The sequence below is a fragment of the Xyrauchen texanus genome, chromosome 23 (genome assembly GCF_025860055.1).
Source record: "Xyrauchen texanus isolate HMW12.3.18 chromosome 23, RBS_HiC_50CHRs, whole genome shotgun sequence".
NCBI classification, from domain to species: Eukaryota; Metazoa; Chordata; class Actinopteri; order Cypriniformes; family Catostomidae; genus Xyrauchen; species Xyrauchen texanus.
The window spans coordinates 30072793-30085093 of NC_068298.1; the positions used below are offsets into that span (position 1 = coordinate 30072793).

General features: G+C 34.8%; 1 protein-coding gene across 1 annotated transcript; it reads left to right on the forward strand.

Moving 5' to 3' along the window:
* The first annotated feature begins 4531 nt into the window (after window positions 1–4531).
* LOC127663469 (annexin A5-like) lies at window positions 4532–11103 on the forward strand. The gene is made up of 12 exons (XM_052155071.1): window positions 4532–4537; window positions 5119–5203; window positions 6046–6140; window positions 6989–7102; window positions 7262–7352; window positions 7804–7883; window positions 9360–9410; window positions 9896–9989; window positions 10084–10179; window positions 10339–10397; window positions 10617–10739; window positions 11044–11103. Exons 1-12 carry the CDS (start codon window positions 4532–4534, stop codon window positions 11101–11103), a joined length of 954 nt encoding a protein of 317 aa, XP_052011031.1.
* The last annotated feature ends 1198 nt before the right edge of the window (window positions 11104–12301 follow it).

Below are 12301 nucleotides of genomic sequence, written 5' to 3' on the forward strand. Positions count from 1 at the left end.
ACACATTTAATTCACAAAATGAAACCCAACAAAATGTACACATCACACACACACACACACACACACACACACACACACACACACACACACACACACAGTATTTAACGATTCTGTGAAAAGTCATTAAATATCTATTAAGAATTATTTTTATTTTTTTTACTGTTTGTATGAATACTCTTATTTTTTGAAAGAGTGAGTGAAATCAATAACTTGCACATAGAAAATATGTCTCAAATGACAAATCATTTTTCATAACAAAACCATGAATTCCTTTCTATAGATATAAAAAGTTAATGACAATGTCACGCTCCTTAGTACATCATTTACCAATGAATAATAAAAGTCCACTTGTTAAGAACTGTGCAATTTTTGTGATCAACTGTCTAAACATGTATTTGCATATGTGTGTGCATTTAGTGATATCATAATGTTGTAATCGGTAAAACATCTTCATGCATGAATCCCGATGAAGTAAACACTGTTCCTTTCATTACAGTGTTGATCACAGGGTAAGATATGTGTGTTTATGTGTTTGTGACAAGTGAGGAAATTAAAGTCACACCACATTGCATATGAAATTATGCAATGTAGCAAAACAAACAAGAGCAAGTATCTTTTACTTGATGAAGGATATTTACATGTGCACATCAAAAGCAGACAGTGTAGCCTAAATCCAGTGGTATAAGAGAATAAGTGCACTTCAGAAATTTAAGTATTTACTGTATTTTATTAATGTCTATTAATATTTCTGGCTCTCTGTTTGGAAAGTAATTTATTTTCTGACAGTAATTTCCCTCCAAATTCACAAGAAGGAACCGGTTTAGATTACACATCACATCAAAACAGGATTTATTTTTGCTGCATTGAGGTTGTGTAAATCTTATAGGACTAAACTAAATTTACGTCACTAAGCACCTCATTAAAAGCCACTGACAAAGTATCATTCTTTAAAGAAGACCCAGCCAATAAATCTAATATATTGCCCATTAATCAGAGATTGGAGCTAGGGCTGCTCAGTGCACTGGTTATTACTTTCATCACAGCCTGAAGATAGTAGCCAGCTGTGTAATGAATGCTATTGAACTATTGATCATGCTTCTTAGGACAAGCATGAGCAAAATAAATAATTTTAACTTCATCTAAAACGTCATCTGAATCTAAAACTTTGTCAAAATGTGGAATAAATATATCTTGAGGATATAATAAATCCTTGATGAGCATTTTGTTTGCTTGTTGATTGATTGGTTTATTGGTTTAATGTGTAATTATTGGAAATGTTTGATTACGTATTAAGGTTTGCATTAAAATAGTATTTTTCAAACTGATCTGTGTGAAAGCTCTGAGCCTCCCATCCAAAAAATCTCTCTTGTTTACTGTCAGCACCTCACTTCTTGACAATTAAGTCTGCATATAGAAGGGATGGTGAACAGCTGGCTGTCTAGTGCAGTCAAAACAATCTTGGAGCTGAACATGCTCAAAACGGTGGAGATGATTGTGGACTTTAGAAGGAACACCCCAATACTGACCCCCCTCACCATTCTAAACATGCACTGTGGCAGCAGTGGAGTCATTCATGTTCCTGGGCCCTACCATCTCATAGGACCTGAAGTGGATGACCCACATTTTAAGAACTGTACACATTCAGAGTGAGGAAAAGGGCTGGTAAAATCACTCTGGATCCCACTCACCCAGCCCACTACCTTTTTGAACTGTTGCCTTCTGGCCGGCGCTGCAGAGCACAGGGCACCAAAAGAGTCAGGCACAAGAAAAGTTTTCCCCCTCAGGCTATCCACCTCTTCAACAGTCAAAACTGCCCCATTGAGCATTAATTACATGCAATAAACAACTTATTCTATTTATATTTAACTACTGCCATTACATTCCCTTGCATCTGTGTATAACAGATTTGTATTTGTATTTCTATATATACTTATATTTTCTATTTACTTTTTTTTTATTATATTTGTTTATTATTATCTCTGTCTTGTTGTTGTATTGTTTGTGCACTGGAAGGTTCTGTCACAAAGACAAATCCCTTGTGTGCAAGCATACTTGCCAATGAAGCTCATTCTGATTCGAATTATTTTGACCTACAATAATAAAAGTATTATATAATAGGCTATATTTAAATGAAATAACCCCTCTAAATAGCCTCACATGTTGATAAATATAAGGTTTTGTGGATATGGTTATATGGATATACTGAACGAAAAGCCCATTTAGCTATTCACGTCGACGTAAACAGCGTAAGTCAGTCAATATGATTGACAGGCGGTTTAGAGGGTGTGGCCTACAGTCAGATAGAAGTCCTTTCAGCCAGAGCACGCGCCCCTCGCGCACAGGTGACGGAATACATAAACAGGTGCGTTGTCTGTCCTGAATAAATACAGAGAGAAGAAACCGAGCAGCATAAATGCGTAAATTACAGGAATTATGTTGAGATAGAGGAGTTACAGTAAAATATCGATTCAAGTAACTTTTGAGAACAATTTGATATGTGGCGTGTATAGCGGGTCATTGATGAATTCGACTGTTACTAGTCTAATAAGGCAATAACTGTCTATTCTTTGTCTTTTCAGAATTTCACATAGAAACTCACCTGCACCTGAACACATGGTAAGACCGCCCTGTGATGTTTATTATTTTGTAATAATAATAATAATAATAATAATAATAACACAAACTTCTAAACTTGGATTGGAAAGAAAGAGTGTGTTTGTGTATAGACGCGCACTGACTGCGGTAAAAGAAAATATGTTGGCTGCATTTATAAGATGATTTTTTTTTTTTTTTTATGTAGATCATAATTTTTTATTAAACATAATTTTAATAATTAAATGTTATGCAGTTGATCAGTTGAGAGAGTGCAACAGATGGCAAGCCAACAAATTAAATTAATCATAAACGTTAACATTTAAATAGCTTCACTTTATTCAGAAGTCATTGGTATCATACCAAACAATAAACCTTGACTCCAGTTTTCCAGTTACTGTTCTCCACAATTTACTGTCCTCATAAATGAAGATCCAAGGGTTAAGTTATCAGATCTGTGTTGGCATGGTGACTGTTGTTATGGAGGTTAAGGTGATGGATGATTGGATTACAGCAGATAAACCAGTATCAGATCAGACTGAGGAAATGCATCAAATGTAGTGAGCCCACTACTGCCAGATTCAAGCAAGCACTCATAAAATGTAATAGATCTAAAAGATTATCAGTCAAATGGCATATCAGGTTGTGTTGTTTCTTTTAGAAGTTTAAAAGTTTAATGTCATGGCACAGAGGGTGGTTTTAAAGGTGACTTGATTCTACAATGTAATCCCACATCCGTTGTCCCATCTCTTTATTTTAGAAATAAAGGGCAAATGTAATGTGTTCATAACTCTGTAATGCTCAGTCTACAACCAGTATCGCAAAGAAAAGCTGCTGCCTTAGGTATTGAATTAAACTAAAAGTCTCGAGGTTAACCGATCCCTAACCTTCAGCCTGAACATAAACCCAAAACCCAAAACCTAAAACCTAAAACCTTATCTCATCCTTCAACCTGCTATGGCATTAACCTGAGCCATAAGCCTGGTCTATCTTAAACCTAATGTATATGGATACGGGTGCTGTGTCTATATGATGTTTACAGAGGGCTTAAATGGTGACCAGATTGCAATCACAACATTAACTAGAATTGTGGTTTTGTTTGGCTCTTGCCTTTTAAAAGTTATTTGTCTTCCACAGTTTATTGCACATTTTGTCTCAAACAATACAGTATCATTGGTTTGTGTCATAGGTCTGTTAGACTCATTATTTTCACATGATAAAGATGGATGGAGATATTGCATTCTTGAGGTTTAATAATGAGGTTTGTAGGTGTTGCTCATATTCTCAAACACCTGCGCTGAATAATCTGTGCAAACCCATATATCATCATGTTTTTTATGGTTTTGAATTATTATATAGAATAATTATTTTGGGTTGACATGTTTCCCTTTAAAGGGATAGTTCACCCAAAAATTATAATTCTCTCATCATTTACTCACCTTCATGCCATCCCAGATGTGTATGATCTTCTTTCTTTTGCAGAACACAAATTAAGATTTTTTAGAAGAATATTTCAGCTCTGTAGGTCCATACAATGCAAGTGAATGGTGGCCAGAACTTTGAAGCTCCAAAAAGCACATAAAGGCAGAATAAAAGCAATCTATAAGACTCCAGTGGTTTAATCCATGTCTTTAGAAAAGGTATGATAGGTGTGGGTGTGAAACAGATCAATATTGATGTCCTTTTTTTAAAACTGTAAATTTACACATTCACCAGCACTTCTGTGCATGTTGACGATGCCGTTGTCATTTTTTTTTCTTTTTCTTTTTTTGCCGATTCACATTCTTTGTGCATATCACCACCTACTGGGTTGTTGTAGAACTTTGATTTATTTATTATTTTCCTTTATCCCTCCCTTTTATTCTCAGTAGGTGGCGATATGCACAAACAATGCGATTCGCTAAAAAAACAGAAGAAGAAGAACTTGGTCTTCTCGAGAATGCGGGTAGGAGGGCTGGTGAAAGATTTATTGCAAAAAAAGGACTTCAATATTGCTCTTTTTTTCACTCATACCTATCATATTACTTCTGAAGACTTTGATTAAACCACTGGAGCTGTATGGATTATTTTTATGATGCCTTTATGTGCTTTATGGAGCTTCACATTTTTGGTCACCATTCACGTGCATTGTATGGAACTACAGAGCTGAAATATTCTTTAAAAATCTTAATTTGTGAAAGTCATATACATCTGTGATGACATTAAGGTGAGTAAGTGGTGAGAGAATTTTCATTTTTGGGAGAACTATAAGATTCCTTTATGCCACAGTACTGTGAAGTAATGTGAAGAATAATAATAAACCATGCAAATACCATTAACACGTGATAGTTTCCTGCTTTCGGTCCAATGTCAGAACTATTTTGCCCTGCAAGTTTTAAAAGTTTGCTGTAGATTTAGTGAATATGTTTTCACCTGCCATCTTATGCCTTTGAGGTGTGAAGAAAATAACCCCTTTTACATTAGCCTCCAGAAAATTTGATTTATTCTTTGGCAGTATCTTAAATTTGACTTTTGTATTATCTGCAGGCAACCAGAGGCAGCGTGAAACCATTCGTGCACTTCAATGCAAAGCAAGATGCAGAACTTTTACGCAAGGCCATGAAGGGGATTGGTAAGTCAAACAAAAAAATCTTATTTCTACAGCTATGAATACGTTTCTCTGTATTACATTAGAGTTTTCGGAGGGGAGATTTGTTAGATATAATATATAGCTGGAGTCTGGACAATACTTAAAGTTAAACATGAAGCTGAGCCCGAATGGTGAACCCTATCCCATCTCAGTCTAGAGACATGGGATAGGGGGGCAGTGGTGGCTCAGTGGTTGAGGCTCAGGGTTACTGACCAGAAGGTTGGGAGTTCAAGCCCCAGCACCACCAAGATGCCACTGTTGGGCCCTTGAGCAAGGCCCTTAACTCCAGGTTGATCTGTGGGAATTGTCCCTGTAATAAGTGCACTGTAAGTCGCTTTGGATAAAAGCGTCTGCCAAATGCATAAATGTAAATGTAAATGTAAATGAGACATATGACCACCATGTGTAGCTCATCAGAATGAGGCACATACTGTGTTCTTTAATTCTCTTCATCCTTTTCCATCCCTCTCTCTTTTTTTAACTATCCATCCTTTTAACAAGTATGTGAGGAAATACTCATCCTTTATATTCTAATATGTGCTTTTCAACCCTAAACAATCCCAATAGCTAAATACAGATTAATAATAATCCTTTGAGGGGTTCTTTTTCAAGATCTAAGTGTTTTCCCCAGTGGATTTTGAATGGTCAGTTTGAATGAATGTAAACAAATAGCTTACACTTCGTGTATTGATGATGAGCAATCAAGGTGATATACCTCTGACCACAGAGGTTACGCATTGAGGAAATACAATGACTCTTAACTGGTCAATTGGTAATTTTTTTATAATAATCTTCTGCAACATGTTGATGCTCTGTGTCCTCAGGCACTGATGAAGATACCATCCTCATGTTACTGACAGCTCGCTCGAATGACCAGAGACAAGAAATTAAAGCAGCCTATAAAAAAGCTTATGGCAAGGTATAGGAAAAAGCATGTTACATTATTATTATTATTCTATTGTTAGATTGTGTCACACCATGAAAATTCTATTTTTTATATAAATAGTAAAAATGTCTTTTCATTATAAATATTTATTCTGAAATTTTGAAACCTCATTGATATCATCATTGTTGTAAGCACACTTAGTTGAGTGTATCATATTTACAGTGGTGTCAAAAAGTATTTGGACACATAAGACACACTTAAAAATGAATGACTTTCATTGCATTAGATGACAAACTGTCAAAGCAAGTTGTCCATACTTAATGCGATGAACTACAGCTGCGGTTACTCTGTTAAGACACCTGACTAAACCTGAGGGGAACTGACTTCATGCATCCACTAATTATGACCCTTGAGACCAGTTGGTCAACTTACAAGTAATGTTCTAGTAAAAATATGCAGGTGTTGAAGTAGATTTCCAGTCAGCACTTTCCTAGACTGTATTTTAAAGGCTACAAACTGCAAACACACTGAATATTGGATGAAAATTCACTTTCCTGAGTTATATAACCAAACAGGAGAGAATCTCCATGAATTGTCAGGTGGAGATCACATTATTTTTTCCCATTGAATCGCTGAGAATTACTACTGTGCATCAACAGCACTATGTCTAGATTATTAATTCTGCCTGCACTGTTATTTGGCACATATGAGCATCAACATATCGATGTTGACATAATTCACTACTGGCATGTGCATTCAGTGCAGTGTTAAAATGCTAATGAGATTTACATCTGCACTGTAATATGCATTTTATTTTCTTCTCTTTCTTTGTTTATGTTCTCTCTCTCTCTCTTCACCCCTTTCTACCTTGCTTTGTACAGGATCTAGTGAAAGACTTACGGTCAGAACTCGGAGGGAAGTTGGAGGATCTCATTGTGGCCCTTCTGTCTCCACTCACAATTTATTATGCAAACGAACTTCATAAGGCCATCAAGGTAAAATTAACCAATTTCATCTTTAATTAAAAGTTTAATGTAAAAAAAGAAATAAAAAAAGAACGAAAAAAGAATGAGAAATTAGCAAATGCCTTATGATAAACTAGAGCCAATCTTCTCTTAGATTGTGCATCTCTTTGATTTTTTATTGTCTTACAGGGAGCAGGTACAGAGGACAAAGTTTTAATTGAGATTCTGGCCTCCGGGACATGTGATGAAATAAAAGATATCGTCAAGGCTTACAAGAAAGGTAATATCCACTCTGCAGGCACAATCTTGGGCTTCCTAAATCCAATGAATTCAAATGTAAGGTTGATGAATGACCACACCCAAGCCAATACAGACTTTTACAGTTATTCTTTGGACATTCCAAATAATTTATGTGAAATAGGACGGATCAATCTTTTGGTACACTGAACACCAGACAGCTTTATTGTCTATTGTTAGTTATGGGTTTCCCTTCACCAAAGCTGCCTCATTGTCCTAATGCAACAGGCCATATGGAATACAGTAAAGGTTGGGCAATGCATGAAAGCCATCTGAGCAAGATATTTGAGAGGGGAGAGGACACACTTTGTCTTCTGCAAGGCATACTCTTAAAGCCGATTCCCTCCTGTTAGAGTCAGTTGAGACCATTAAGCAGCAATTGCCACGTTAAATGTGAATAATCAATAGACCCCGTTTCATGTGTCTTGAGCTAGAACATGGAGGCAAGCTGGAGAAAGACATCATAGGTGACACGACAGGACATTACCAGAGGTTGCTGGTGATACTCATACAGGTAATAAAAGTAATGGCTTCTCAGTTTTTATGTAATTGGAAAAGAAAGGAGAACCAGGAGAGAAAGACAAGTAGACTAAAATGTTGTGTGTAAAGTGGGCTGGGCGGAATGATGGTTTACACCATGCAAAAATAAATGTGTCAACCTCGCTATACTATGGTAGATATATCCATGCGCTCAAGGTCAGAAATTAAGGAGGGCTCAGGACAAAAACACCAATGAAAATGACAAAAATGCCCCAAAATGAATTCCTCTATTAAGGCCTAATTATACATATTATTGCTATAGTATAAAAGTATATGATGATATTGATTGAATTTTATTGGTAAGAGGTAAAACATTCTCAATCTGGTTATTCATATTGAGAATTTATTTTAATTGTTTGATTAAATCTAAGTATTTGACATTAGAGGATGACACCTCATGTTTTTGTTTTGGCGATAAAAAGCCCTATAATAGGTATAAAGTGCCTCTGAAAATCAAAGCCGGAGGGCAAATATTGCCCCTTAATGGAAAAGTTAATTTCTGACCCTGCATTTGGTTATCAGTGAGGAGGACAGCTTAATGTTATTTACATGTGAAAGCGACAAAGAAAGATGGAGGATTGTGTTATGTTGAAACTTACCGTGTTCATTTTGAATTCAACTGATTTGCGATCACAAGTCGGAACTAACCACTTTACAAGTTCTAAAAAGAGAATAAATAGATAATAAAGAAATTATATTGTATGTAGTTCACTGTATTATCAACCACATTGTAATTTAATATACATAAACTATTTTTTTTATTGAATTTCCATCAAAAATAAATATGTTAAATCTATATTACAAAATTACATGGTAATTTACTATATAAACTATATGTACAGTATATATATATATATATATATATATATATATATATATATATATATATATATATATATATATATTATTTATAGAAATAATTTTACACAGTAAATATTGAAATGGTTTGTTTATTTTACTCTTTGTCTAGATTATGATTTTAGTTTTTAACATATAATAATTTGTTTATTATTGATAGTCTTTATATAAAAAGAAACTAATTGAAATCTGTTAGTTTTATTAACAATCAACCCTATATATTTAAATTGAATATATTCATATAATATAATTTTGGTCATATCATCCACCCCTACTGTTGAGTAGAGCCAGAGATGGGAGAGGAATTAATAGTGTAAAGATGTGTGAAAAGAATAGTGGCAGACTGATGAAACAGAGCAGCGTCTTCTTGGAGTGATAACATGAGCACTGGTGAAGTCATCCTTAAGTAATTAAAACAGGTCTTGAGTTTATGTTGTGGAGAAGATTAAGTGATTTTCAGGGTGTAATTCAATATCGTCGTTTATCAGGTTGGGGAACATTCCACGCCCTGTCTCAGGAAATGAGGTGATGGATGAGAGCTGTCGTCTCTCTGATGCACTGACCTTTGTTATGCTTCTCTTACTACACTCAGGCAAACAGGGAGGAGGGAGTGGATGAGAGCAAAGTGGAGAAAGATGCTAAGGTGAAGTTCAAACAGTCACACTTTTAGATGACTACACACCTTTCTATACTATTTCAATGTCTTTAAGTGATAGTTCACCCAAAAATGAAAATGTTATCATCATTTACACACTTCCATGTTGTCTTCTGAACGGAAAAACAGACCAAAATTTAAGACGTTATTCTTTGATAATCTTCCCCTCTGTCGTAGCTCTCAAATTTCATTTACGGTCACATTTTTAAATGCGTTGCATTGCGATCGGTAATGTGAAATCACAAATGAGATCTGTGAGCTCTGACATTTTGCCAAACATCTAATTTTGTATATTTCACAACTTCAGTGATAATTGTTAGACTGAATCTGTCCAACTCATTTGATTATCATCTTTACTTTTTGTAAAACTGCACTCGCTCATATATGTTAATGGAAACATGGAAAAGACGTAACCAGATCCTCAGGTTTAAGTTGCGAACTTTTGAAGTGTTTGTTTGTTGATTGTGTTTCAGGAGCTGTTTGCTGCTGGAGAGGAGAAATTTGGCACGGACGAGGACAAGTTCATCAACATACTTGGCAACAGGAGCACAGAACATCTTAAAAAAGGTGTCTGTTTGTGTGGATGTGTGTTCAAAGCTTTTTGGTGCACTCAGAATGGCCTTGAAGGGCCATCGTAATGGATTTGGTGTCCCTGTTTCAGTGTTTGAAGCCTACAAAAAGATCGCCGGCTGTGACATTGAGGAGAGCATAAAAGATGAGTGCACTGGCAACCTGGAAGCACTGCTCCTGGCTGTGGGTATGAAATGAAACCCCTGATTTGGGTTTTAGAGCTTGCACGATAACTCATTTTTACTTGAGAATATGTAGATAAAATGAGTTATTTAGACAGACTGAATTATCACTCTTATCATTAAAATTAATAAAGTGAAATTTCTCTCTTTCTTCCTCTATTTAGTGAAGTGTGCAAAATGCATGCCGGCTTATTTTGCTGAATCCCTCCGAGAGTCCATGAGGGTATGAAGGCTAATTTCCATGAGATTCTCATCAATTTTTGTTGCCCCCTGACAAATATGAGTTGGATCATTTGCTGCTCATTTGGAGTGTCAAAAGCTGTCAATTCAAGTGGAAAAATAAAAACAACTTGTGGCCTGTTTAGTAATTGAATGTGTTGGATCTGAATGATAATGAGATGAGAAGACTGATTTCACACATTAATGGGTTGTTTATTGACAGCGTGCCGGCACTGATGATGAAACTCTCATAAGAATCATGGTGTCCAGGAGTGAACAGGATATGCTGGACATCAGAGCACAGTACAAGAAGATGTATGGAGAATCACTCTACAGCACCATACAGGCAAGTTGCACACACGGGTACTTGGCTGTCTAAATGCGGAAATACCAGACTTCTGTTGGTTTTATATAGAGCTCATTTTAATTACTATAGGCTAACCCACACCCTAACCTTAACATTAAAAGAAAATTCAAAAAACTGTTTTTGCTTTATTTATGAATACATTTTCCAGTCGTGGATGTCCCCAAAGGGAGGTTTTGTCAGATTCAGCTCACTTTTGTAGACAATTTAGTTCAAACTATCGCTAAATAAGCACACACACATGCATATGGAAAAATCTTAGCATGGTTTTTGTCCCGACTTACAGGACGACACTGATGGAGATTACCAGAAGGCCCTGCTCTACCTGTGTGGTGGTAATGATTAAAAAGCCTGTAATGAATAAAAAACCTGAACTCGGAACTTCAACTTATACACATTCTCATGAACATTTTCTTAGATGGTGTTTATCTTTTATATCCTGTGTTTTATGAATAAGTAGTTTTAGTGATTGAGAATTGGAGGTTATACAGTAGGTATACAGGCTTGGTTTGCTGTTATGAATTTGTGGTTTCAGACAGGTTAATGAATTGTTTATTTTGATGAATTGTTTTAAAACTGTGTGAAAATGTTAAAATAAAATCTGATGGATCATATAAAATGTACATGTTCTGTAAAATCTCATGCAGTTTATTATTTTGTTTCACCTGCTCAAAATATTACTTTTGCCAGAAGATGTCAGTATAGTTTGTCAAGAAAACTTTTTCACCTTAAAAGCTGTTCTCGTAAACATCTTTCAAAATCATGTTTTAAACCTGCTGACATTCTGAAATAATAAAATAAAATGCTATGGGACACTTTTAATTTCTATGTTTTGTAAAGTCTCATGCAGTTTATTATTTTGTTTTATCTGCTCATAATTGTATTTATTTTTTAATAGAAAGCAGTACACTGCAAAAGATAATTTTATTATTGAGTATTTTGGTCTTAAAAATATCTAAACATTCGTAATACGAGAACTTTACTTGAAAGGTAAAATGACACAAGATCATTTGTTTTGTTTTCAGAGAAATTGTAAAAAACTAAATAATAAAAATAGTAACATTTATGCCTAAAAAAAAAAAAAAAAAAAATCTATTTACCAGTGGGTTTAGAAGAAAACAATAATAATAAAAAGCTATTTTCACACCAAATATTTGTTTCTTATTTTCAGCATAAACCATGCTAAATTTTACAAGATTTCTCTGAAAACAAGACTTCATATCATATGTAATTTTGCTTATCAAGTAGTTTTTTCTTGTTTTAAGGATGTTTTGAATTATTATTTTTTTTTACCAGAAAATAAGACAAAAATACTTACTAATAAAATAAATTATACATTTCTTTTGTAGTGTACTGCTTTAACAACTTGTCAACTTTCCTTCAGTTTATTCGATTTCAACCCTTGGCACATGATTCTAAACCTAGTGTTGAAAATATATAAACTTTCTGAAACAATGTCTTGAATAAAAAGAAAAAACAATAGAAACAACATAAAAATACAACAATATAAAACACAGTATATCCAACAAAATAATGTAATAATA

Excerpts from the sequence above, each read along its gene's own strand:
- LOC127663469 (XM_052155071.1), top strand. Across the intron at positions 6,141-6,988 it reads ATAAAAAAGCTTATGGCAAG|GATCTAGTGAAAGACTTACG; the intron begins GTATAGGAAAAA and ends TGCTTTGTACAG. Across the intron at positions 9,990-10,083 it reads CACAGAACATCTTAAAAAAG|TGTTTGAAGCCTACAAAAAG; the intron begins GTGTCTGTTTGT and ends TCCCTGTTTCAG.